The following is a 27,052-nucleotide window of genomic DNA, read 5'->3' as shown; positions in this document are numbered from 1 at the left end:
CCCTCTCCCACAGTAAATTTGAATTCCCCCGTTTCTTGGTTTTGGAGATGAATTTCGGGAGAAAACGCCTTGGGATGAGCGTAATCACCCCAAAAGAGCCAGCGAGCCCGGGAGCGCTGAACAGCTCGGGACGGGTGACACCAAACGTGTCAGGAAGGGACATTTCCTTCGGGCTCAGGCTTGAAATCCTTGCTGCTGTGGAAAGAGCAGGAACCTCCTTCCCGCCTGGTATTTGCTGAGGGAAACAACAGATTGGGGACTCAATATTGGCATTTCTCCCCTCGGGGATTCCCGGTGCCGTCCCCAATCCAGCCCCGCGGGTGGACGCTGCCTGTGGGAAGGAAGACGCTCAGCAGCGGGGGATTAGGGTTGGATCTTCCTGGGTTTTTTTTCCCTTAATGGAAAAAGCCGTGTTCGCACAGAAACCAATCGCTTTGTGCGGCCCTGAAAGGCAGGAGCATCCCAGAAACGCTCCTGGCTCCGCGCTCGGCGTCGCAAAAAGGTTTAGAAAATTAAAAATAGAGCGTGGAGGGCGCGCCTGTGGAGCGCGGGGCTCTTTGTGGAGGAGCTGGAGGGCTCTGGAATGGCAGCAGGAGCCGCGGGATGAATCCCGATGGATGCTGCGAGCCCACCGCCCCTTCCCGGCGGGATCCAGGAGCCGGGGCCGCGGGATGAATCCCGATGGATGCTGCGAGCCCACCGCCCCTTCCCGGCGGGATCCAGGAGCCGGGGCCTCGGGGTGAATCCCGATGGATGCTGCGAGCCCACCGCCCCTTCCCGGCGGGATCCAGGAGCCGGGGCCTCGGGGTGAATCCCGATGGATGCTGCGAGCCCACCGCCCCTTCCCGGCGGGATCCGGGCGGGAGCGGCCGCGCCTCCCCCGGGAGCTGCGGGATGGGGGTGCAGCCGCGGGGATGCGGCCATCGCGGGGCTCCCACCGCGGTTCTGCGCTCGGGGGTGGCTCGGGGGGGCCCCGCGGAGCCGCCGCAGCCCCGGGCGAGCGCAGGGCCCCGCGGGCCGCTGGAAAGTAGGTCGTGGCTGTGCTGGCGTGGCCGCCCCGTCCTACATATGGAAATCGGGGCTATTTCTGGCCGCTCCGGACGGGCTCGGCGCTGTCCCCGCTCCGGCCTCCCCGCGGGGCCCCGCCCCGGGCGCAGCCCCGCTCCCACCCCGCTGGATGCTTTGGGATGGAGCTGCGGGGTTGTTCCCGGTGATTCCTGCGCCCCTCCTCTCCTGGCATGGGTGACTCCATCCCAGCCTGCGGATCCCACCCCGCTTCCCAGTGTTCGGGGGGTTAATTCTGCATGGAAAAACCCTTCTCCGGCTGCACGAGCGGAGCCGGGGGCTTGTCCAGGCTCCTCAGCCCACCCCATCCCGGGGCTGGGTCTCCCTCCACGGCTTCCCCCCGAGCACACCCCCGGATTGCTCCCATCCCCTGCCTCCAGGCTGGAGTCCAGCTGCGAATTGTGGATTTGGCAGCATCTTAATCAACCCCGCTTTCCATTTCCATGGCAACGCCGAGGAAGGTGGGCAGGAGCTCCTTCCTGTTGCACACGCAAACACCGGGTCCTGCTGCTGGGGCAAAGAAAGCTCCTCCCCGGACGGGATGATCCTGACGGAACGCCAGGAGCAGAGGGAAAAGGGCTGCTTGGTGTTTTCCCCAGTTTCGAGTCCTGCCTGCGTGGAGAGGGAGCGGGTGTTGATCTGGATGTGCCTGCAAGAGTCTCTAATTTTATTCCTGATTCATCATTATTAATTAGGTTCCTTAGCTGTGCTCAGCACCAGAAGGGATTTTGGGGGGGTCTCCGGTAACGGGACCGTTTTAGGGGCAGGAGGGTGAGGGTTGGTTTTAGGGCAGTGACAGCTCTGGCCTCTCCCTGCTGCTTAAACGTGGCCTGGACGTGTCACCCCCACATTCCCGGGGTTTAATGAGTTTGAGGGGAGCTGGGAAAGGGAGCAAAGGAGGCTCAGGGGGGCCCTTGTGGCTCTGCACAAGTCCCTGACAGGAGGGGGCAGCCGGGGGGGGTCGGGCTGTGCTGGCAGGGAACAGGGACAGGAGGAGAGGGAACGGCCTCAAGCGGCACCCTGGGAGGTTAAGTTGGGTATCAGGGAAAATTTCCTCATGGAAAAGTTTGTCAGGCCCTGGCAGAGCTGCCCAGGGAGGTTTGGAAGAATTTAAGGAATGTGGCACTTGGGGACAAAGGTGAGCAGTGACCACCCAGCGCTGGGTTAATGTTGGACACCATGGGCTGAGGGGGATTTTCCAACATCGATGATTCCAGGAGCCCGTTGCTGTGTGACCTGGATGGGCCTGGATGCTTCCTGCATCCCTCCAAATGAGAGAAAAACCCGTTTTGTGCAAATTTTGCAACTCTTCCAGGTGGATTCGGGGCTGGGACGATGCCTTTGGGGTCCCCGAATCCGAGGATATGATGGGGGCAGCCAGGGGGGATTTCCAGGCTGCTCCATCAGGAGCAGTTTAGGAAGCAGATTCCCACTCGTGGGATTGGTGGGGTTTGCCCAAAACACCCCAAAATCTGCTAAAGCAGAGGGGAGCCCCAGCTCTGCGGGCCCTGCTGCCCCACCCTCCCTGCAGGGACAGGACGTGGCCCCTCCGCCTGCTCCAGAGCCCCTTTTCCATGTGGAAAAATCCCCAAATCGTAACAATCCCTTTGTTCCTGGGGCTCGGGGCTGGGGGAGGTCTCGGGTCCCCCCAAACTGCAGCACGAGGAGAGGCTGGGGAAACCGAGGCAGCGGCTGTGGGGGGAGAGGAGCCGTCGGGGAGGAAGGATTTGGGGGAAAGGGAACCATTTGTAGGGCTGCAGGATGTTCCCTTCAGGAAATCTGCCCCTGGATCCCCCCTCTCCTTTCCCAGCCCATCCCTGGGGGGCTCAGCCTTCCCCTCGCCACCTTAATGACCGCAATTAACGATCCCAGCAAATGAAGTGGCGTTTAAGGGGGGAAATAAAACGGGGGAAAGCCCAGGATTGCTTTCTGCGCTCGTTAAGAGGCTTTTTACTCCCGCAGCTGCCTCTGCTGCGGTGCCGGGGGAGCGTCCCCTGGCACGGTGACAGCGCCCTGGCTCTCCAAAGCCACCCCCAGCTCCCACGGGGATTCCTTTGGGAGTGATCCCGGTTTTTCCTGAGTCTCCTTAGGGGGGAAAAGCGGTGCCGGTGCATCCAAGACGGCGCGCAGCGGGACAGCTCAGCCCGAGCTGGTGTCGCCGTGCGGGGAGGTGGCACCGTGGTGGCACCCCCGGAGCCGGGGGATTTCTGCTCCCGAGTCACCGCGGCTGCTCCGGCCCCGATGGAAAAGCAGGAGAGGTTTGGGGCCGGCTCGTGGTCCCCGGGCTGTGTCCCCCTGTCCCCGGATCACCCCGTGGCGCTCATCCCGTCCCCGCCGGGCCCTGGGGGGTTCAGCCCTGGCTGTTCCCATGGGAAAACTCATGGAAAAGGGATTGGAGGAGGTTTCCCCGTCCCGGCTCCACCGGGGCTGATTTCCCCGGGCCCAGAGGCGTTTCCAGCTGAAACCTTTCCCTCCACAAACACCATGAGATCATTTTCCTCTCCCTGCCGCACAATGCGGCATTGTCCTGCCCATTCCGCTGGAAATCAAACCGGGAATGTGAGCCGAGGCACCCTGACCCCCTCCCCAGCGCCCGAGGAGCCGGGATGGGGCTCCCCAAACATCCCAAAGCCTTTTTGGGAAGGGTTTTGCACTGGGAGAGGCCGGGATCCGTGGCGTCACAGGGATCCAAGGGCTGAGAATTCCTGCTGGAATCTCAGCGCCGGGATCGGCTGAGCCTGGGAGGGCTGGGAGGGCTGGGGCTGCGCTCGGCTGGCTGTGAAAAACGGGAATTGCGCTTTTCCTCGCCTTTTCATTGTTCGGCACGGGGCTCTCATCGGAGCGGGCAGGAACAGCCGGGATCGGCTCTGGGGGAGATTTGGAAGCGGCTGCAATGAGGCGTCGGGTCCGAGGGGGGGGGGGACACGAAAGTCCCGTGTTTTTGTGGAGCTGTGGCAGTGCCCAAGGCCAGGCTGGACACTGGGGCTGGGAGCAGCCTGGGACAGTGGGAGGTGTCCCTGCCATGGCAGGGGTGGCACTGGGTGGGATTTAAGGTCCCTTCCAACCCCAGCCATTCCAGGATTCCACGATCCCAAGGTGCAGGTTCGTGGGATACTCCTGGGCTGGTGGGATTTAAACCTAGACTGGACCATGCTGAGGGTTTTATGCGGCTCCTTCAGGCGTGGAGCTGCTTTTCCTGCTTTTCCTTGGAATTTTGTGGCCCTGGCTCCCAGCCTCGTGCCAGCAGCACCCGACCAGCTCTGCAAATGCATCCGGGGCGGCGGCCTGGGGGTGCTCCTGTGCTTCCTGTGGATCTTTCCTTTGGTTTTCTTGTGCCATTCCACAGGGAGGGGAGGATAAAACCCCCAGGAGCATCCAGAGCTGTCACAGGCCCCACCCCACTCCGTCCCCCTCCAAAGCTCCGGGTTTCTGTCCCCTGGTGTGGGACTCCTCCCCCTGTGGATTTCCCCATCCCCAGCTGCCTTCCCGGAGGCTCCAGCTCCTCCTCGCCCACACGGGCGGGATTAGGGTCCCCGGAGCCATCTGGACCCCGCAGGAGCAGCCCCTGCTCTGCCCCGGGAGCCCGGAGAGGATCCTGCAGTGGGAACTGCATCCATGCGGGAATGTCCCCCCACAGGGAGAATCCCCCTCAGAGGCTCCCCGTGTCCCCAGACGGGCTGGCTTGGGGGACACTCCTTGTTTTGGGGTCGCTGGGGTGGCAGGGGTGGGTTGCAGCTTCAAGGGCTGAGTTTGGAGCCAGGTGCGTCCATATTTATGGGAACAGAGGGAAAATATCCCAAGGGCATCCCCCAGCCGTGTTTTGGGAAGGTTTGGGCTGGACCCACCTGTTGTGGTTGGGATTAGGATGAAGGATCCCAGAATGTCTTGGCTGGGAAGGGGATTTAGGGATCATCCAGTTCCAACCCCGACACCTCCCACTGTGCCAGGCTGCTCCAGCCCCAATGTCCAGCCTGGCCTTGGGCACTGCCAGGGATCCAGGGCAGCCCCAGCTGCTCTGGCAATTCCATGCCAGCCCCTGCCCACCCTGCCAGGTGCTCCCGATATCCCATCCATCCTTGGCAGTGGGAAGCCATCCCATGAGAACAGGGGGAGCGCTCCCTGCTCTCGGTTGGGATCCCGGGGAAGATTCCCTTTGCTGGGAACCTCTCCCAGGTGCCACCTCGGCTCCTGGTGGCTCCGCGTCGCTGCCGTCACCGTCTGAGCGGTGCCATAATTCCCTGTAATCCCTGGAAGCGGCTCCTGCCTCACCTGGTGGCCGGCACTCACCGGAGGGTCAGCACCAGCACCGGGCCCGCAATCGGATTAGGGGATAAACGGAGGGGACAGGAGGGACAGAGGGACAGAGGGACAGGAGGGAGAGAGAGACAGGAGGGACAGAGGGACAAAGGGACAGGAGGGACAGAGGGACAGAGGGACAGAGGGACAGGAGGGACAGGAGGGACAGGAGGGAGAGAGGGACAGGAGGGACAGAGGGACAGAGGGACAGAGGGACAGAGGGACAGAGGGACAGGAGGGAGAGAGAGACAGGAGGGACAGAGGGACAGGAGGGACAGAGGGACAGAGGGACAGAGGGACAGGAGGGACAGGAGGGAGAGAGGGACAGGAGGGAGAGAGGGACAGGAGGGAGAGAGGGACAGAGGGACAGAGGGACAGGAGGGACAGAGGGACAGGAGGGACAGGAGGGACAGGAGGGAGAGAGGGACAGGAGGGACAGAGGGACAGGAGGGACAGAGGGACAGAGGGACAGAGGGACAGGAGGGACAGGAGGGACAGGAGGGACAGGAGGGACAGGAGGGAGAGAGGGACAGAGGGACAGGAGGGAGAGAGGGACAGAGGGACAGGAGGGACAGAGGGACAGGAGGGAGAGAGGGACAAGAGGGAGAGAGGGATAGGATGGACAGAGGGACAGGAGGGAGAGAGGGACAGAGGGACAGGAGGGAGAGAGGGACAGGAGGGAGAGAGGGACAGAGGGACATGGACAGGATGGACAGGAAGGACAGAGGGACATGGACAGGATGGACAGGATGGACAGAGGGACAGGATGGACGGAAGGATGGAGGGACAGAGGGGACAGGAGGGACAGAGGGACAGAGGGGACAGAGGGGACAGAGGGACAGGATGGACAGAGGGACAGGAGGGACAGGAGGGGACAGAGGGACAGAGGGACAGGAGGACAGAGGGAGAGAGGGATAGGATGGACAGAGGGACAGAGGAACAGAAGGACAGGATGGACAGAGGGACCGAGGGAGCTGCTGGTGCCTGGCGCTGGGGAGCTGAGCCGTGGGGGTTTGGCCATCAGAGGCTGGGGTGCCCTGGGGACAGCGGTGTCACCCTGGGGGCCAGGGCGGCCTTTGCCCGCCGGGGACGTTCCCGGTGTTCCGGGGCTGGTGACGGATGGCACTGGAGATGCTTTTTGTGGTGGGGGGAGTTCACTCCCGGCATCCAGAGGGAGGATTGTCCTGGAGGATTGTCCTGGGGGGTTCTCCTGGGGGGTTCTCCTGGGGGGTTTCAGAACGATCACCCCGTGGATGTTGTACGGACAGGGAGCGTCACCCCAAACGGGATGTGACACCAGCGGGGCTGCTCCCTGCTTCTGCAGCCAGGTCCCGATGGGGTTTTGGGGCCGGGGAGAGCAGATCCATGAGCCCTTTTCAGACATTCCCACTCCAGGCTGGGCTGGGACCCCAAATCCACATTTTGAGTGCAGCCCGGTGTGGAAAACGCTTTATTTTGGGATAATTGTAGGGGAGTGCAGGGGACAAAAAAAGCCCTTTATTTTGGGTAGTTTTAGGACAGCGCAGGGCACAGCTTCGCCTCCTCCCCAAAAAGAGACGGATCTGTGCCCTGGGGTTTGTCCTGCCTGGTGTTCCCGCACCTCCCCCATCCTGGGATTGGTGCTGCCTCCAAAACCCGGGAATGCCACGTGTGGGAACGAGTCCCAGAGGTCCGTCATAGGAGCTGCTAAAAATAGGGGATTTATCCACAGGCACGTGGATTGTGCTTTTTGGGAAGTGGGTGGGACGGAGCTGGGGTGGGCACGAGCTCTGGGTGCAACAGGGGAGGTTTTGGGGGGGGTTTGAGGTTTTCGAGGCTTTTGGGGGGTTTTGGCGTTTTGGGGGGGTTTTGAGGTTTTGGGGGGTTTGGGTTTTTTCGGGTTTTTGGGGGTTTTGAGGTTTTCGGGGGTTTTGGGGTGCTGATGTTTGTAGGGAAGAGCCGAGGAGATTCCCGCTCATTCCACAGGTGATTCCTGGTGAAGGTGGTGCAGAGGTGACACGGCCCAGCCGGGATTTGCTCCGTGACTCAGTTTCCCCTGGGTGACAAGCAGGTGCTGCCGAGGGTTAGAAATTCCTGGGAAAACCCTGCTGGTCAGACAGGGATTGCTCAGCCCCTCCAGCGGATCCCGCTGCCTCCCACCCCGGCCTGTGGGGATTTTGGCATTTCAGCCTCCCCAGGTTTTCCTACACCCTAAAATTCCATGAAATCCGGAGCCCCGAGGTTTCCTGCACCCTCCCCCCGGCCTGCCGGCTCTGGGTAATCCCTCCCCGTCACATCCCTAATCCTCGCCCTGTCCCTCGCTGAACTGGCACCGGCAGCTCGGGATGAGCCTGGCAGGGGCCGCTGCGGGATGAGAAGCGGTGCCAGCCCGGCTGCCAGGGCTGGAAGCGCCACCAGGACGAGAAAATGATCCTGGATTCAGAGAATCTGGGAGCCGGGACTGCTGGAGCATCCCCGGGCTCCAGGAAGGGCTTTGCCCCTGTGGGGTGACAGAGCCCTGGGACAGCGGAGTCGCCTTCCCTGGAGACATCCAGGGGCTGCAGGGACACAGTCCCGGGCGATGTCCCCAGGAGGGTGGGACTGGGGGACCTCCGGCTCCCTCCCAGCCTGTCCCAGTTTGTGTTTCCCACCTGGAATTTGGGCGCTCAGGTCCGTGGGACCTCAGTCCCTTCCCCATCCCAACGTTTTGATCTCCATCCCCAGGCGATGGTGCCATTCCCGAGGCTGCCGGAGCTCCAACAGCGTTTGGGATGCACAGGGTGGGATTTTGGGGTGTCCGTGTGGGGCCAGGGGTTGGGATTGGTGATCCTTAGGGTCCCTCCCAGCTCAGGATATTCTGTGATTCCATGAATCCCTGTCTGAGCATCCCAAAAGCTTCCCTGGGTGTCCCACTGTCCCCACAGGCAGGAAAAGGCCCGAGGTGACCCGGACAGCCAAGGCGGGGCTGTTCCCTCTGCTCACCGACCGCATCCCACGGCATTCCCGGCCTCATTCCCGGGGCCGGCTGGGCTCCACGATTTGTGGGAATATTTTAGGGCGAAACCACCACCACCCCTGCGAACGCCCCAGGAGGAAGGGGCAGGTTTTTTAAGCCTAAATTCTCGCTTTTAATTAATTTCCTTTTCCAAAGGAAGCAGCCGCCGGGTGAGCTGGGACCTCGGAGAAATCCGTGCTGCTGGGGGTGGTTTTTCCGTGCGGAGCCGCGGCAGCCGGAGGATTTGAGGGGAGGCCGTGGGGAGAGGCCGGATCTTTTATTGGAGCAACGGCTGCGGTTGGGGAAAAAGCTCCAAAGCAGATAAAGCTTTTGGGCTCCTTATTCAGGTCCTAAATAGCAACAGCTCAGGCGGATCCCTGGGTTTATTTTAATCAATTTTAGATCTGAAAGCAGCAACAACAGCAACAAAAAAAAAAGGAAACCAGCTGGTGAGCTGCAGGGGTTTTGGTTTTTTCCCTTTCTTGGGTTTTTTTTTCTTTTTTTTCCTTTTTTTTTGTTTTGTTTGGATTTGTTTTCCCGGGAGCCCCGTGTGGGGCTGGGTGGGCTGGGCAGGGCTGCCTCAGTCCCGGACACCCCGAATTTGGGGTTTTCTCACCTGTCCAGGTGAGGCTGCGTGAGGTGGAGGCCAGCACGGCTGGATCCTCTCCCGGATTATTCCAGGCTCCGGGAAAACGCTGCCCAGCTGCTTTCCAGACTCAGTTTCCCCCCACCCCCCCCCACCCCCCGGATGTCAGGGATGCTCCCACTCCTGCATGGACACGAACATGGGACTGTCCTGCTTTTGTGGGATTTTTTTTTGTTTTTGAGGCCTTTTTTGTGGTTTTTTTGTGGGTTTTGGGGGGGTCTTTTGTGGTTTTTTTGTGGGTTTTTTGTTTTGTTTGATTTGGGGTTTTTTTGCTTTTGTTTTGGTTTTGTGGGGGTTTTTTTGGGTTTTTTTGTTTCTTTTTTTGTTTGTTTCTTTTTTTGTTTGTTTCTTTTTTTTGTTGTTCTTTTGAGTATTTTTAGTATTGTTTTGGCTTTTTTAAAATTTTTTTTGTCTGTCTGTTTGTTTGGGGGTTTTTTTGTTTGTTTTGCTTTTTCTTTGGCTGGCTGGGTTGGTTTTTTTTTAAATCCCTGGCAGCAGCAAACTCTGAGAGAGCTCCATAAATATTCCATCAACTCCTTCCAGCGCAGCCTCCTTCCCACACCCCTCCCGGCCACCGAGGGAAAACCTGGAAATGCTTCCCACTCACCCCAAACCCCTCCAAATCCCCCATTCCCCTCCCAGGATCAGCGGGACCACGGGATGGGATCGCTCTTCCCTCATTTTAGGGTTGGGGGCCTCGAGCGCTTTTATTTCCCGGGTAAGCCGAGCTCTGCCGGGCCGGGCTCTGTAACCCGAGCTGGGCCAGGCTCAGGTCAGCGCTCCGAGCTGAGCCCGGACTTTTCCTTTCATCTGGAAACCTGAGCGCTTCCAGGCGGGGATCCCTCGGGAATCAGAGCTGGAATGACCCCGGGGCTGAGGGCTGCAATAAATAACACCGAAAAATCGAGATTTTCGCTTCCCTGAATTAAATTTAAGGAAATGAAAAAAAAAAAAAAAAGAGGGAAAAGGATGGAAAAATATGGATGGAGACATGGCTGGGATCTGTGGAGAAACAGATCGAGAGGCCTGGAGTGGATTTTTTTGGGAAGTTTTGCGACAAAAAGCGGCAGCTCGTGGCCCAAAAAACAAATTTTCAAGGAAAATTCACCTTTAAAATCAAAATATTGAGGGGCTGCAACCGCCAGGAATCTTTTTTGAGAGCTCTCCAGGCCCAGGGAAAGAATTCCAATAAAAACGGGGAATTATTTTTGAGAAAGGAATATTTGGGTGTTAACTGAGAAATGGGAACGGAAATGTGGGATTTTAATGGGCAAATTCCTTGTCGTGGCCTCAACTCACACGGGATAAAAAGAAAAAATGGGCTCCTCTTGTCGAAAAAGGGTGGGAAAGGGGCAAAAAATGGGAAAAGGAGGATAAAGAGAGACCCTCTGTCCTGCACAGAGGAAGAATTCCTGGTTTTTAGTACTTCGAATCATGGTGGGAAGTTTATTCCAGACAATTCCACCTGTCCCAGCACTCCCAGGACATCAAAAAACCCCGGAATTTTCACAAATTCTGGAGCCACGCCATGCAGGGAAAACGGTTTTGGGTTTGGGTTTTATTTCGTTTTTATTTTGGTGGTATTTTTTAGGGTTTTTTTTTTTGTGTTTTTTTGTGGGGTTTTTTGGGTTGGTTTGGTTTGGTTTTTGGGGGTTTTTTGGTTTTTTTTACGGTTTCTTGGGATTTTTTTGGGTGGGATGTTTGGTGGGTATTATTTTGGTTTTTTGGGCATGTTGTTTTGGCTGTGTTTGTTTTGGTTTGGTGGGGTTTTTTGTTGTTGTTTTTTTAGTTTGTTTTGTGGTTTTTGATGGTTTTAGTTTTCTTTTAATTTCACTTTTATTTGCCTTTATCCCCCATCAGCTCGGAGTCCTGAACACCCCACGGCGAGATGGGGCCGTGTTTGTTTTCAAATTTAATTTTAATTTGCATTTACGCCCAGCTTTGTGCAGAGCCCCTCTGGGCAGGCTGGAGCCGTGGGAGATTTTTATTTCAATTTTCATTTTTATTTGCCTTTATCCCGCTTTTTGTGCTGAGGGCGAGGTGGGGCTGCCAAAGGAGGACTGATTCCATTTCCAGCTGAATAATTCCAGCTGAGGGCAGATAAATCCAGGTTTGGATCTCTTTGTGCACGGACCAGAAAGAGAAAATTCCATTTTTTTCCCTTGAGCTCCAGGGGGAGTGGGAAACCCCGACCTGCTCCCGAGCACCTCTGAGGGTGGATTTTCCAGCTGGAAAATGCAGGTTAAAGGAATTTTGTGCTGCTGGAACACGGAGAAACCGGGAATTCCAAGCGGGGAGGGAGCGGGATTGGGTTTCCCCCACTCCGGCGGAGAACAAGGGCACCACTGTCCAGGGCATCCAACCATCCCTGCTCCAGTTTTTCCTTCCTTTTTCCTGCTGCTGGGGTTGGAAGGGAAAACTGAGCCCGGAGAGAGGATTTTTCCATGGAGTTCCTTGGCATCGGTGTTTCCCTGGCTGTAGGAGGGGAAAAAATGGGATCCTCTTGGCAAAAATGGTGGAAAATGGGCAAAAAAGTGGTGGAAAGGAGCAAAAAGTGGTGGAAAATGGGCAAAAAACAGTGGAAAAGGGGCAAAAAGTGGCGGAGAATGGGGGGAATGGTGGAAAGGGGGGAAAATGGTGGAAAAGGGCAAAAAGTGGTGGAAAATGGACAAATAATGGTGGAAAAGGGACAAATAATGGTGGAAAATGGGCAAAATGGTGGAAAGGGGTAAAAAATGGTGGAAAATGGGCAAAAACTGGTGGAGAATGGGAGAAAATGCTGGAAAGGAGGGAAAATGGTGGAAAACGGACAAAAAGTGGTGGAAAAGGGCAAAAATGGTGTAAAGCGGCAAAAAATGGTGGAAAATGGGCAAAAATGGTGGAGAATGGGCAAAACTGGTGGAAAGTGGGCAAAAAATGATGGAAAACGGGCAAAAAGTGGTGGAAAATGGGCAAAAAGTGGTGGAAAATGGACAAATAATGGTGTAAAATGGGCAAAAATGGTGGCAAGTGGGCAAAAGATGGGAAATGGGCAGAAAGTGGTGGAAAATGGGCAAAAAGTGGTGGAAAATGGGCAAATAATGGTGGAGAATGGGCAAAAATGATGAAAAGGGGCAAAAAATGGAGGAAAAAATGGTGGAAAGGGGGCAAAAATGGTGGAAAAGGGGCTAAAAATGCTCCTTCCCGACGCGAGGCTGGGAGAGGGAATGTTTCCCGTCCCTCGGGAGCTGCGGGAAGCGCAGGGTGCTCTTGGGTGACCCGAGCTGTGTCATCAGCCCAACCATCTGTCCGGAGATTTGGGCGCTCCCAGGAGCTCCAGCTGTCACCAAAACCCTCCCGGATCTCAGCGGGGCTGGGTTTGGGAGGCTGCAATTCCCGGGATCCATCCCGAGGGATCGGCCGCTCCTCGGGGATGGAGGAAAAACCCTCAGGAGGGCAAATGTTCATTTTCACCTTCCTGTGATGGGCAGCGGGTGGGGGAGGGCTGAAAATGCCCCGAAAAATGGGAATAATTCGTTCAGATCCCAGAAAAATCCTCTCAGGGCTAATTTTGGGATTAATCAGGATACAGGAGGCTGCTCCCCAGCAAGTTCTTCCCCACAGCTCCTCCTCCTCAGGTTCATTTTATGGGATAATAAATTTTTCTGGGAGTCCAAAACTTCCCATGGAGCCCCTCAGGTGGGGCTTAAAAGCTCTGGGATTTGGGGGATTTTTTGTTTCTGGTTTCAAGGCTTTCAGGTGCAAATTTCAGGGGGTTTCTTCCCACTCAGGAGGGCTGGAAATGAGGTTTTTTTCCTCTGTCTCTTTGCTGGGAAGAGCCAAGAGATTCTGGAGCCTGGAATTGAGGGGATGCAAGAAAAATGAGAAATAAAGATTAAAAAAAAAGGGGAGAATACGGAAAAAACCAATTGAAAAAGGGAAACGGGGGCACATCCAACCCCAGGAATACCTGGGGGAAAGGGAGAGCACGGAAACGTGGAGGAGACGTGGATGTCCCTGGGAAAACTGTCCCCAGCACTTCTGGGAGAGGAGCTGCTCCCTGTTCCCGGATTATTTGCGGATCTTTTACGGGTAAACCGAGGCACGGAGTGATTTGTTTCCCCCCCAGCCGTGTCCAGAGCTCCCTCTGAACTCTGAATTCCAAAAAATTCAATTAAAAAACCACTCCAAAGATGTTTTTCTTGGCCAAACTCCTTCTCCACGGCCCAGGTAGGGAGCACGGGACAGGATTCCCTCGGCGGGGTGGGGTGAGCGCTCCTGGAGGAGCTGGAAGCAAAACAGGGAATGTGGGAATCCCAAAATCCCAACCAGCAGCAGCCTGGAGCTGTCGGAAGGTGTTCAGCAGTCAGCGCCCATCCCTGCGCCAAGCGCTTCTGGAAAACAAGTGGATCTATAGAAAAAATTCCAATTTTGGAGTTCTTTGGGAAGCGGAGTCGGGGGGAGCTGAGGGAGCTCTGGGATGAGCCTGGTGGAAGGTGAGAAAAGCCCGGGCTGGTTTTTCGTGTTAAACTGCAATAGGATTATGGAGCAGAGCAAATTAAATCAATTCCTTAATGAGGGAGGGGTGGAACTCCAGCTGGGCTGGCGGCTGAGAGGGCCGGGAAGGAGGGAGTGGATGGAACAGAGGCAGCACCGGGTGGAGCCGCCCGTGGATGGGGTCTGGGGGCTGCGGGCAGCCTACGGGCAGGGCTGGATCCTCCGGGATCGGCTGCGGCGTCGTGGCAATGAGCAATCCCACGGGAATTAACGGGCATGGAGCTGGGAATCCTCAGGATGGGGAAGGATGGGCCTGGCCAGAGCGGGGGCAGAGCTGGGGGTGCCTCTGCCCAAGATCTGCCCATCCCAGCCCGGGATCCAGCTGGGTTTGTCCATCCCTGTCTCCAGATTCCCCCGTGGATTAGCAGGATGCTCTCCATAGGGGGATCAAGGATTCCAAAGGTTTGGGGTGTCCTGGCCAGGTAGAGCAGGGACTGGAGTGGGGCAGAGCTGGGGGTGCCCCATCCCGAACTCTGCCCGTCCCTGCCTGGGACCAGGCTGGATTTGTCCATCCCGTCCATTGTCCCCATGGATCAGCAGGATGCTCTCCACAGGAGAGGAGCTTTGGGATGTCTTGGCCAGGTAGAGCAGCGGGGTAGAGGTGAGGGGCTGGATACGATTCACGCCGGGAAATTCCTGATTTTTCCTGCCAGCCCTGGCTCAGGGATATTTACTGTGGAGTGGGGTGGGATCTGGCACTGATCCATGGGAGAACTGGGATGAAAAATGGCAATCCAGGGAGGAGGAGGAGGAAGAGATGGAGCTTGATCCGGAGTACCCGGAGCTGGAGTTTCGCTCTGCTCCCTGAGGGATGATGACGCTCAGGAGCGTCCATGTCCCTTTCTGGGATGTGCCTGGCTCCTCTCGCTGGCAGTGGAGAATCCATAGGAATCCGGGATAATTGCAGCTCTTCCGTCGACGTTAATGATTATTTTCCTTGCAGAGAATAAGTGGCCAATTAAATCCAAATGCGCCGGGCTTTGGGCAGCTCTTAATTGGGAGTTTAATTAAAGCAAGGAACAAAGAAGGGACGCAAACCAAGGGGCTGGTGCTGGCTGAGCTCGTGTCACATTTTGGGAGTGGGATCTCCACTGGGATGAGTATCCACGCCCCTTTTCCAGCATCCTGCATCCCAAATTCCAACTCATCCTCTGGGCTTTGCCTTGGAAATCTCCATCGCAAGCAGCTCTGGTGGTCCTGGATCCCACGGTGGTCTGTTCCCAGATTCCTGCCCGGAGCAGCTTTCCAGCAGATTTATTTTTAACTCCCAGCCTTGGATCGGGGACTGGAAATACAGCGATGTTTTGGAGTGGGAAAAGAATCGTGGAGTCTTTTAAGGTCCAGAAATGTTTTCGTTCCAGCTTTTTGTGCAGGGCCTTGTTATTCCAGCTGTTTATAGGATCCCTAAGCCATATGCTGGGATGAGTTATTGAGGGTTTCCATAAAAAGCACCAGAAAAGGACTTCTGAGGGGTGAACAATTGAAAATATCCCATGGAAAATACGGAAAGAATCAACATTTCCCCGTGATGTACTCTCAGTGTGGAAGTGTCTTCCTGGAGAAAGAATCTTTGTGCTCCTGATGCATTCCTGCCCTGGCTGTGTCATTCCAAGCTTTCCAACGTGCCCAGACCCAGCATTTCCCTGGCAGGAGCAGCCTGGGATGCTGCTGATCCATTGGCTCCATCCTGGCTGGGTCGCTCTCCTTCCACCCCATCCTCTCCCGGTGGCACTTGGAGTTGCTGGAATGGGATTTGGGCTTCCCAGAGTTCCTCTGGATTTGGGCTTCCCAGAGTTTCTCTGGATTTGGGCTTCTCAGAGTTCCTCTGGATTTGGGCTTCCCAGAGTTTCTCTGGATTTGGGCTTCCCAGAGTTCCTCTGGATCTGGACTTCCCAGAGCTCTCTGGGGCTGGAATCCAAACAGATTTTGGCTTTTTGGTTTTGCTGTTCATTTTGGAAGTGGGATGGGCAGGGAATGGGATGCAGAGATGGGAACCTGGACCTGGCACCACGGGATGGGGATCTGTGGGATGGGAAATGGGTCCTTGTGTCCCGTGCACAGCCCCGTGCCGCTCTCCAGGCACTTTCACCCTGATTCCATCTCCCTTCCCCTCTTTCCCTGTTGGGATGTGGAGCTGGCTGCTTCCCTGTGTCCCTGCTGACCCCCCGTTTCCCTGCCTTGGCCCCAGCCCACATCCCAGATATTCCAGAGGCTGCTGGATGGGCACAGACCTTCCTATCACGGGACAAAATCGCCTCCATCCCCAGCTCGCCCTTCCAGGTCTTCTCCCAGCAGGAAGCTCCTCATCTCCAACCCCTGGTGGTTCCAGGGGCTGTGGGATGAGCGGGCTCCTCAGGATGCCAGGCTGGGCTTGGAATGGGATCGTGGAATTCCGTGTTTTCCTGGGATTCATCACCCTGGAGGTGCTCGTGGATGCTGCCAGTGAACCTGGCACGTGCCAAGGAAAGGACTTGGCCACCTGGATTTGTCGCCTCAGCTGGAGCTCCGGGCACAACCCAAACCTGGCTCCCAGCTGCCTCAGGAACCGCCACATTCCAGAGCCGAATCCTGATTTCCTTTCTGATTCTCTCAAGGAAAAAACTGCCGAGCTTCTGCTGGCAGCCAGGAGGGCTGGAACAGCCCCGGGCTGGGGTGTCCCTGTCACCTCCCGCCTGGAGCAGATCCCTCCCGGTCAGGGCTGCTGGAGCTGGGGGTGCTGCTCCCACCCTCCTCAAAATCCATGGACGGATGCCTGGAACTGACTCGGGATTCTCCCGCAGGAGCTGGAGCTGCCTCCTCTCCCCTGTCCCCCACCTTATCCCGCCCCACAGCCACACTCCGCTGTCCCCACCCTGGCAATGAGCCCCATCCCTGGACTGGAGCTGGAGGAGATGGAAGGAGCCCCCATCCCCGGATTTGAGCTGCAGGACACCACCCGTGGCTCCAGCGGGATGCGTCGCCATGGAGGAGGCGTTGCCATGGCGATCGTTGCCGTGGCGATGGCGACCGGGTGCAGCAGGACCTGAGAGCATCCCGGGGAGGTTCCCGGCCTCTCCCGGTGCTCCAAGATGGATGGATTTCCCATGCTTCCCTCCCCCCGAGGCGAAACACTCGGCACTGAGAGCTTTTACCACGGCAGCGCGTTTTGGGTTCTGGTTTGGGGCAGATTTAGGGAATTTTAATTCTGTGGAGTGGAAATGCCCTCAATAAATGAAACACCCTGATCCTCCCCGCCTGGGGAAGGAGGGATGGACAGGGAATTTGGGAAGCCCCGAACCAGCCAGTCCCTGTCCCCCAGGGTGTGTTCAGAGATGCAGAGGCGTCTGTAGGAACATCCTGGTGCCACACGTGGCGCTTCCATTCCCATTCCCTGCTCCAGGCCTGGAGCCGGGAGTCTGGAACGGCCTCATCTGGTTCCAATTTCAGGAGGAGCAGAGGGAGCGGGGCCATGTGTCTCCCATCAGGGAGAGGCTCTGCAGGTCACACAGGGAGAATCCCACCCTCGGGAATGGGGATGGGCTGGGGAGCCCCGGGCTCTCCCCATTTCCTGGGGAGCCTCGATGTTTTTGGTGTGAAAACACCAAAGGGCAAATGAGAGTGATTCCAAATATTTCTTCCTGCATCCCCTCAATCCTTGGGTTTTTTCCTTGCCTTCCCATTACTTTTGGTGGCCTGCCTCATACCAGAGGGCCGTGCAGTTCCCAAATCCCTGCAGATTTATTCTGGGGGATCACCAACTCCAGCGAGCTGCTGGTGAGTGGCTGCTGGGAATCCAGGACGGTGCCTCAGCTGGGGGGCAGAGGCTGAATATTCCCAGAGATTTGGGCAGCGCGTGGGGTGTTGGAGACCGGCAGGATACATCCAGCGGCTGCTGGGAAGAGCTGGAGCAGCTCCAGCCAGACACAGCTCAGACACTCAAAAACCCAACTCCCCCTGCCCTTCCCAAGCCGATGGATTCTCTCCCCTGATGGGAGAAGGGATGTGAGGACAAAACACAAGTTAAATCCCCAATTTCTCTGTCTGACTGTCCAAAACTCCGTCCTGCTCCAAGCTGCAGTGAAAACAAAGAAACCCCGAGCTGTTTTCGGGAGGTAAAACGCGACGGGGACCCTTCAAGGCCTTGATTTGAAACTGAAGCTCGAACCCGGCTCGTTACATCTCGAAACATCCGCTGCGATCTCGCCGATCAAAGCCGCCTTGTTTGCCTTGTAATGAGGTGCCAAAGCGTTTCCTTGCAACACCGACAGGAGACACTTTGATCTGAAAACGAGATGTTTAAGAGCCGTGCTAGCGAGGGCTCCCCGCGATTTCGCAGCTCTGGGAAGCAGGGGAATATTTGAAGTCTGGCGTTGTTTCCTCTCGAGGCTTCCCAGGCTGTGGCAGCTGATGAGGTGTTGCTGTCACACCGGAGCCAGGAAAAACAGCAGGGAAATCATCCCCAGCCAGCTGGAGAACCAAACTGAGCCTTGTTCTGACAGCTTGCAGAGGGAGTTGTTGGGTTTTCCCAAAAAAGAGGGCTTTTTGCCCGTGGGAAATGTTGGAGTCGATGTGAGCTCGCTCTGAGCTGTTTTGGGGGAAAACACCGTGATTCTGGGTGGTTCAGCTGGAGGTTGTTGGTGCTGCCGCTGCCTTGGTCTGGCTTTTCCTGTGCCTCGTCCCACGAGGGGGGTCTGGGGTGTCACCTCAGTGGGGCTGGAGCCACTCACGTGTCCCTCCGGTCGCAGGCTCAGCGCTGGCGCAATGAGAACTACGAGCGGCCCGTGGACCTGGAGGGCTCCGGGGACGACGATCCCTTCGGAGAAGATGAGCTGGACGACGTCTACTCCGGCTCTGGCTCGGGCTGTGAGTAACTGGGGGGGCCTGGGGAGGGTCCCTGGCTGGCTGTGGGGTTTTGGGGTTCCTGGGAAGGGTTGCTGGATGGGTGCGGGGTTGGGGGGCTGCAGAGGGGATGTGAGGGAGGGAATTGCCCTTTATCCATCTCTGGAGTTGTCCTCTGAGACAAAAGCACCGGGAGCTGTCCCAAAGGTTGGGCTCCAGTGCCTCCATGTCCCAGTTCAGCCTCTGGCCCTACTGGGCAGGACCAGCCCTTCCACAGACCGCAGAGAGGGCTTTGGCCACCACACGGGGCCAGCCCTTGGTTTCTGCCAAGACTGGAGCCATCCATGCTCCCGGATTTTGGGCTGATGTCAGGGAAATTCAGCAGCAGCGGTTTCACTTCTCCCTTGCCTCCCCATTTCAGATTTCGAGCCGGAGCTGGGGCTGGACACGGCCGTGAGCCTGACCACGGACACGCTGGTGACGCTGCCCACCACAGCGGCCGTGCTGCCCGTCACGGCCGCCCAGCCTGTGGCAACGCCGCTGGAGCCGTCCCCCACGCCCCAGGAAACCACCCCCGGGCAGGCAACCAGCGCCTTCCTCATCCCCAGGACCACGGAGGCACCAGTGGTGCCCAGCTGGAAAGTGACCACCACCAGCACCACAGCCAGCGAGTCCCCGACCACCACGGCCACCACCACCACCACCTCGGCCACCACCACCATCGCTACCACCACCACCACCTCGGCCACCACGACCACCAGCAGCACCACGGTGGCCACAGCTAAACCCACCACTATCCGGAGGTTCCTGCCCCCCTTGGCCACCAAGGCGGCCACCACCCGGGCCACCACCCTGGAGACACCCACCACGCCTGTCCCCGAAAGCAGCACCCCGACAGAGGTGGCCACGTCACGCCTTGTCCCCAGCAGCACGGCCAGGCCCAGGGCCCTGCCAAAGCCCAGCACCTCGAGGACTGCAGAGCTCCCCGAGAAAAGCACGGCCCTGCCGCCCGCTGCCACCACGCTGCCGCCCACAGAGGCCCCCCAGGTAGGAGCCGGAGCCCTTCTCACCTGCAGGGGCTCCTGGGCTCCGTGGGAAGCCAAGTGGAGGCCACGGGAAGCTTTTGGTGTCCATCCATCCTTGGCCACAGGAAGCCTTTGGCGTCCATCCGTCCTTGGCCAGGGGAAGCCTTTGGTGTCCATCCGTCTTGGCCAGTGGCTCTGAGGGACGTTGAGGCAGGCTGGGCTCTTCCAGAGTGGAAATCTGGGAGCTGCGAAGGAGATGGAAGTGGGGGTTTAGCCGGGGCATGGGGACGAGCTCATGGGGACACAAATGTCACAAATGCCGGTGACACCGGCACTGCCTTCTCCAGAGCGGCTTCCCCTGGCAGGAGGGGAGTGGTGTCGCATCCCACGGGGACACCGCGGCTTTCCTCAGGGTTTGGTGTCATTCCTCAGGGTTTGGTGTCATTCCTCAGGGTTTGGTGTCATTCCTCGGCGTTTGGTGTCATTCCTCAGCGTTTGGTGTCATTTCCGAGCTCCCAGCCCTGGCCGGGAGTCCCAAACTCTCCTCAGTTATGGCTTGATGGTGCATTTCCAGCCCGTCAGGTGTTCTGAGCAGGGATTTCATCTCCATCTCGAGCTCAGAGCCCCTCGGGGGCCCTTTGCAGCCGCTTTGAGTGAAAGGTGGAGTGATTTGTCTAAACTGCTCTCTCTTTTCCGCCTGCAAATGCACGCTCCGAGCGCTCGGGGCTCTCGCTGACCTCCAATTAATCCCTGTCACAAGCGCGGCCGCTGTGGGAAGTGCTGAGCCGTGTGCTGGCCCCGGGGCAGCGGGACATGGAGAGGGCTCCCGCTCCCACCCCCACTCCAGCTCCCGGCCCATCCTGAACCCCAGCTCATCCCGAATCCCGGCTCATCCCGAACCCTGACCCATCCCGAATCCCGGCTCATCCCGAACCCTCACCCATCCCGAACCCTGACCCATCCTGAACCCTGGCTCATCCCGAACCCTGGCCCATCCCGAACCCTGACCCATCCTGAACCCTGGCTCATCCCGAACCCTGACCCATCCTGAACCCTGGCTCATCCCGAACCCTCGCCCATCCTGAACCCTGGCTCATCCCAAACCCTGGCTCATCCCAAACCCTCGCCCATCCTGAACCCTGGCTCATCCCGAGCCCTGGCTCATCCCAAACCCTCACCCATCCTGAACCCTCGCCCATCCTGAACCCTGGCTCATCCCGAACCCTGGCTCATCCTGAACCCTCACCCATCCTGAACCCTGGCTCATCCCGAACCCTGGCTCATCCTGAACCCTCACCCATCCTGAACCCTGGCTCATCCCGAACCCTGGCTCATCCTGAACCCTCACCCATCCTGAACCCTGGCTCATCCCGAACCCTGGCTCATCCTGAACCCTCACCCATCCTGAACCCTGGCTCATCCCGAATCCCGGCCCATCCTGAATCCCAGCTCATCCCGAACCCTCACCCATCCTGAACCCAGGGACAGCAAGGACAGCAGGGAGCGGGGCTGGCTCCGTGTCCTGGGTGACAAGGACACGTCCTCCTGCTCCTGCCCTGTGCAGCTGGAAGGGAGGAAAGGAACAGGGAAGGACCCCCTGGAGCTCATCCAGAGGCACCAACCCTTCCTGCTGCTGTGCTGGTGTGACACCAGCGTTGTGTCACCTCCACAAGGACGTTGTGTCACTTGGTGTTAGGAGGGAGCTGTGACATCCAACCTGCGCTCTGGGGACAGAGAGCCCAAAAAAGGGTCTGGGATGGGATGTTGGGAAGAAATTCTTCCCTGTGAGGGTGGAGGGTCTGGGGTGGGATCTCTTTGGGAGAAGCTACTGGGAACAGGTCCTGGGATGGGGACAGAGAATGGCCCAGCTCAGCCGTGGTGGCCTCAGCCATTTGGTGACCATCAAGCTGCGGGGCTGTGTTGTCACTGCAGTACAACCTCAGTGGCACAGGGAAGGGACACCCCAACGTTACCCCCACGTCCCCCACCCTGTCCTCCCTGCGGACACCCTTTGGTCCTTGTCCCCTTCTCCATCTTGTCCTTTCTCCCAGATGGAGCCGGGGGAGGTGACGACAGTCCCCGACAACGAGCTGGAGGTCCCGGCCAGCAGCGGCCCCAGTGGGGACTTTGAGATCCGGGAGGAGGAGGAGACGACTCGTCCCAGCCTCAGGAACGAGGTGGTGGCCGTGGTGACGCCGCCGGCGGGGCCGGGGCCCGGCAGGAACGTGGAGACAGGGCTGATGGACAACACGATAGACTCGGGGAACTCAGCTGCTCAGCTGCCCCAGAAAAACATCCTGGAGAGAAAAGAGGTGTTGATAGGTGAGATATGGGGCCGGGGTTTGGGGGGGAGGGCTTGGGGCCACAGGGAGCTGGGCTGTGCCAGGAGAGGGGACAGTCCTGGGAAGGGCATTGGGATAACCCACACCCACCTCCCAGAATTGCTCCGTGGGGTATCCCAGGGCTCTCCATGCCTTTGCCAGGAATGCTGTGCACAATTTGCTTCCCCTGAGATGGATTTCCAGGAAAAAATTAAGGATTTTAGTGCAATGATGTGCTGTGGTCATGGCTCAACTTCCAGCACTGCTTCCAAACTTCCAAAGCCTGAAACCAGGCTGGAATCCCAAATGAATGATCTCCCCAAAGTGGAGTAGTGCCAAGCCTGGGATAACCCACACCCACCTCCCAAAATTGCTCCCTGGCTGTGCCAGGGGTCCCAAGGTCTCCATGCCTTTGCCGGGAATGTTGTGCACAATTTGCTTGTGCTGGGCTGGATTTCCAGGATAAAAATGGGATTTTTTTCCTGGAAATCCAAAGCTGTGCTGCGGTGACCCAGCCACCACTGAGAGGCTGCTCCCAAACTTCCAAAGCACAAAACCCGGCTGGAATCCCAAATGATCCCCTCAGACTCTGTGCTGGAAGCTGGGGGTGGCACTGAGGGACGGGGGTGGCACTGAGGGACGGGGGTGGCAATGAGGGCAGGGGAGGGTAGGGGGTGGCACTGGGGGATGGGGGTGACACTGAGGGCAGGGGGTGGCACTGGGGGATGGGGGTGACACTGAGGGTTGGGGGTGACACTGAGGGCAGGGGGTGGCACTGAGGGACGGGGGTGGCACTGGGGGATGGGGGTGACACTGAGGGCAGGGGGTGGCACTGGGGGATGGGGGTGACACTGAGGGCAGGGGGTGGCACTGGGGGATGGGGGTGACACTGAGGGACAGGGGTGGCACTGAGGGTTGCGGGTAGCATTGGGGGACGGGGGTGACACTGAGGGCAGGGGGTGGCACTGAGGGACGGGGGTGGCACTGAGGGTTGCGGGTAGCATTGGGGGACGGGGGTGGCACTGAGGGCTGGGGTGACACTGAGGGCTGGGGGTGACACTGAGGGTTGCGGGTGGCACTGAGGGTTGGGGGTGGCACTGAGGGTTGCGGGTGACACTGAGGGCAGGGGGTGGCACTGATGGCTGGGCTGGAGGTGGCACTGGCAGCTGGCGGTGCCACTGATGGCCGCGGGTGGCACTGACGGCCGCGTCCCCTGTGCCGTTGTTGCAGCGGTCATCGTGGGCGGCGTGGTGGGTGCCCTCTTCGCCGCCTTCCTGGTCATGCTGCTCATCTACCGCATGAAGAAGAAGGACGAGGGCAGCTACACCCTGGAGGAGCCCAAGCAGGCCAACGTGACCTACCAGAAACCCGACAAGCAGGAGGAGTTCTACGCGTAGACCGAGAGCCCGGAGTGCCTCACGCTCCCTCCCTCGCTCCCTCCCCGCTCCAAACCCTCCCCTCCTCTCCTCCATCCGGTCTCTCTCTTTCCTTGCCCCCCCCACCCCTCTTTTTTTGGGATCAGACTGTGAATTTACAAAGCAAAACCCGCAGCAGCTGAAGGAGGAAACGCGTCCTTGGCATGGGGGGCACGGGGTGCCCGGAGCAGCGCTGAGGTGGCACCGAGCGCCGCTGAGGTCACACCGAGCAGCGCTGAGGTCACACCGAGCAGCGCCGGGGTCACACCGAGCAGCGCTGAGGTCACACCGAGCAGCGCTGAGGTGGCACCGAGCAGCGCTAGGGTCACACCGAGCAGCGCCGGGGTCACACCGAGCAGCGCTGGGGTCACACCGAGCAGCGCTGGGGTCACACCGAGCAGCGCCGGGGTCACACCGAGCACCGCTGAGGTCACACCGAGCAGCGCTGAGGTCACACCGAGCAGCGCTGAGGTCACACCGAGCAGTGCCGGGGTCACACCGAGCACCGCTGGGGTCACACCGAGCACCGCCGGGGTCACACCGAGCAGCGCCGGGGTCACACCGAGCAGCGCCGGGGTCACACCGAGCAGCGCTGGGGTCACACCGAGCAGCGCTGAGGTCACACCGAGCAGCGCTGGGGTCACACCGAGCAGCGCCGGGGTCACACCGAGCGCCGCTGAGGTCACACCGAGCAGCGCTGGGGTCACACCGAGCACCGCTGAGGTCACACCGAGCAGCGCTGAGGTCACACCGAGCAGTGCTGAGGTCACACCGAGCAGTGCCGGGGTCACACCGAGCAGCGCCGGGGTCACACCGAGCACCGCTGGCCTTTCTGCTGGCGGGAGGGACGGGAGACGGGGCCGATGCCAAGGAGCTGATGCCAGGGCGGCTGTGCCCGGGAATGCCCTGGAGAACACGGGATGGGCTGCCCACGGTGCCTGGAGCTCAACTGGACTTTTCCCACCACCACCACCACAAACTCTGGGATGCGGACATCTCCTGCCAGCCCTGGGGCGCAGCGGGGCTGCTTTGGATTTATCTCCCGGTTTTTTTCCATCCATAAAGGAGGGAGATTTCCTTCCCTCTGTCTTGTCTTTGCTTTTTGGGTTTCTTTGGGAATGGGGTCGGTCGCTCTGCAGGAATCCCCTTCTGCTGGAAGACAGAACACAGCTCTCCAATGCTCCGGGAAGCTCGGGAAAAGCACGAGGGGCTGGAACACCTGGCGCTTTGCTCTTGGAGTGGGGAAAAAGGAAATAAACACAAACGCTGGGAATGATCCCTTTGGATGGACGTTCCGGAGAGCTTGTGGAGCTGCACTGGGGCATCCCAGGCTGCCGCCATCCCGCCGCCCCTGGAATCCCTTGGATCCACGCCTGAAGGGTTTGGCCGGAACGGGGCTTGGCTTGGGCTGGGTTTTCACTGTGACCACTAAGGCTCGGCTTTGCGGGGCGTTCCTTGGGGAGGAGCTGGGAATGGAGGAGCTGAATCCTCCCCTGGCTCTTCCAGAGGGGATAACAGAGCTCTGCACGGCCTGGGATGCAGCCTAAGGACTGAAACCCAAGCAGGGATGAGCCCTGTCCCCTCAGGGTCCGGCAGGGATCCCGCCGGCTCCAGCGGTGAGGAAGAGGAGGCAGAGCCATGGCTCAGCCCCAGGGTTGATTGGATCATTGGGAAGATCCCAAAGTCGTTGGAAAGACCCAGGACTGATGGTTTTCCTTTGTTGTCTGAATCCCCAGGACTGACGGTTTTCCTTCGTTGGTGTTTAAATCCCAGCACAACCCACGGCGCCGGAGAGAACCTGACCCTGGCACCCCCAGGGCTCCCCTCTGAGGCTGCCCAGGGTGCAGGTCCCGACCCTCCGGTGCCTTCGGGAAAGGCCGGATTTTCCAGAGCAAGCTCTGCAAGGAGATTCAATTAAGATATTTCAATTAAGATATTTCAATTAAGATATTTCAATTGAGGTATTTCAATTAAGATATTTCAATTAAGATATTTCAATTGAGGTATTTCAATTAAGGTATTTCAATGAGGTGGCTCTTAATTAGCTGGAGCCCTGTTTGTGGAGTTTTGTTGTCACCATGGTTGTGATCTCGATGGGGTCCCATGGACACTTTGGATTTGCTCTTGGAGCAATTTAAATGGGAAAATTTGGGGGAAAAAATGGTTGTTTTGACTCTGTTGCTTTGGGAATTAACCTTCCCGGAGCCAGGGACGCTTTGGCCCCTGAGGGCCAGAACTGGGGGGGTTAAGGTTTTGTAGCCCTGGTGGGGGTTACAAGACGGCAGAAAGGATTTGAGAGGGCAAATGAATATTTTAAATAACGATAAATATTTATCTCCACTGCCACACCCCCACAGTTACAGAGGTATGGAAGGAAATGAAAGCCCTGGGATTTCTCATTGCACTGGGATGCTCGGGTGGGATTTGAGGTTGGGAACATGGGAGGTTTGGGCTGCCTTTCCCTGGGGTACAACCCAAAATGATGAGCTGGCTTCACTGTGGGGTAGGGAACAGAGCCCCATGTGTGGATCAAATCCTCGAAACCCTAAATCCTCATTTTTGAGCTTTCAGGCTCAAAATCCTCATGGTTTAGGTTCTTGGAGCTTGGAAGGATGAGGGTGAGGATGAAGGACGAGGGTGAGGATGAAGGACGAGGGTGAGGATGAAGGATGAGGATGCTCCAAAAGATGGAACACACTCAGAAGGAGCCTGGCGCCAACCCAGAGCCACTTTGTGCTGCTCCAGAAGGAGTTTGGACTCCTGGGTTTGGTGATTTAGAGGTTTTTGGCCCTGTTGGGATCACACACAGGGGAGTGGCACAAATCAAGGCCACCCCAAATCCCCATCTTTTGGAACAACCTGGATTAAATCTTTGGAGCTTGCTTTAAAAAAAAAAACCTCCCAGCTTAATCTTTTTAATGCTGCCTTTCAGAGCTGCCTCCTTAATCTTCTTCATTCCATTTTTCCCCCTATTTAATAGTCTGAACTTCCATAATGCAATTTTTTTCTTCACTCCAGCTTAACCTCGTCCCTCTCAGCTGGTGTTAAGTTGTAATCCCGGCACTTAAATCCGTCACAGCTTCGGGAGCGAGGAAAGCTGGAGGTGGGAGGGCGAGAGGAGCCTGGGCAGGACTTTGGCAGTAATTAAAACATGAGATAAACACACGGAAAAAAATAGGTGAAAGTAATTAAACTGCTAATCAGAAGCGATTGAATAATCAAAAATATCTCCTGCTTCCATGTGTTTGTGCTCCGCCTGGAAAGGGATGAGAGCTCCAGGAGAATGTTTTGGGGCCTGGAGCCGCCTTTTGTGGTGTTAATGATGTCACAGCCCTCGTGTCACCTCAGCTCCACGGGGGCTGTTGGAGTTGGTTCCTGGAGGGAAAAAGGCTTCGTGCTGGAGGAAGTGATCCCGTGCCTCCCCCCACGGAGCTGGGATGGAGCAGAACTTGGGCAGGGTTTTTTGGGACAGCCCATCTCACAAAACAATTGGTGGATAATATCATTTCTCCGTGAGCAGAGCCACGGGCACGGGGGAAAGCCCGAGGGGCTGCCTGGTGCAGGTGGAGGCAGCTCCTCCCTCCAGCAGCTCCTGCTGCGGGGCTTTTCAGGGATTCCTGGTGGGGAAGAGGTGAGGAAGCTCCATGGGGAGGGACACGGGAGGAGCCATCCCCCGGCTGCTGGTCTGGCTGCAGAGCAGATTTTTGGGAAAATTAACTCTGGCGCGAGCAGAAGCGTCTCCAGCGTCTTCCCTTCCCCAAGCCAAGTCCGGCCTCGCCCCCTCTGCCCAAATTCCGATCAGATTCCGATCCCTCGTGGTGATCCCAGCCAGGAACAGCTGGAGCAGTGCCCAGATGTGCTGCTCCTTCCAGCTGTGCTCCCCGAGGGATTTTCCACGGCTTTTCCGTTTCTTTTCCGCGTGTTCCCGCGTGCGTGTGACGCACCGGAGCCGCGGG

At 58.0% G+C, this 27,052-nt stretch overlaps 1 protein-coding gene across 19 annotated transcripts in view; it reads left to right on the top strand.

Moving 5' to 3' along the window:
* Positions 1 to 26,306, top strand: part of SDC3 (syndecan 3) — a 39,424-nt gene extending 13,118 nt beyond the window's left edge. Inside the window, exons 2-6 of one of the 19 annotated variants that reach the window (XR_004244250.1) lie at positions 18,242 to 18,359; positions 18,757 to 19,382; positions 21,412 to 21,682; positions 22,912 to 23,294; positions 23,400 to 26,306. Coding sequence is in view for 1 of the 19 variants with exons in the window: in XM_032132140.1 (XP_031988031.1) it covers positions 18,242 to 18,359; positions 18,757 to 19,382; positions 21,412 to 21,682; positions 22,912 to 23,078 (1,182 nt within the window). In the remaining 18 variants the exon portion in view is untranslated. Of the gene's footprint in view, positions 1 to 18,241; positions 18,360 to 18,756; positions 19,383 to 21,411; positions 21,683 to 22,911 lie in introns of all 19 variants that reach the window. The other 18 variants (XR_004244249.1, XR_004244264.1, XR_004244265.1 and 15 more) reach the window with 18 other exon arrangements.
* Positions 26,307 to 27,052: the final 746 nt, after the last annotated feature.

The sequence above is a fragment of the Corvus moneduloides genome, chromosome 23 (genome assembly GCF_009650955.1).
Source record: "Corvus moneduloides isolate bCorMon1 chromosome 23, bCorMon1.pri, whole genome shotgun sequence".
NCBI lineage: Eukaryota > Metazoa > Chordata > Aves > Passeriformes > Corvidae > Corvus > Corvus moneduloides.
This window is presented reverse-complemented; position numbering and strand designations above follow the sequence as displayed.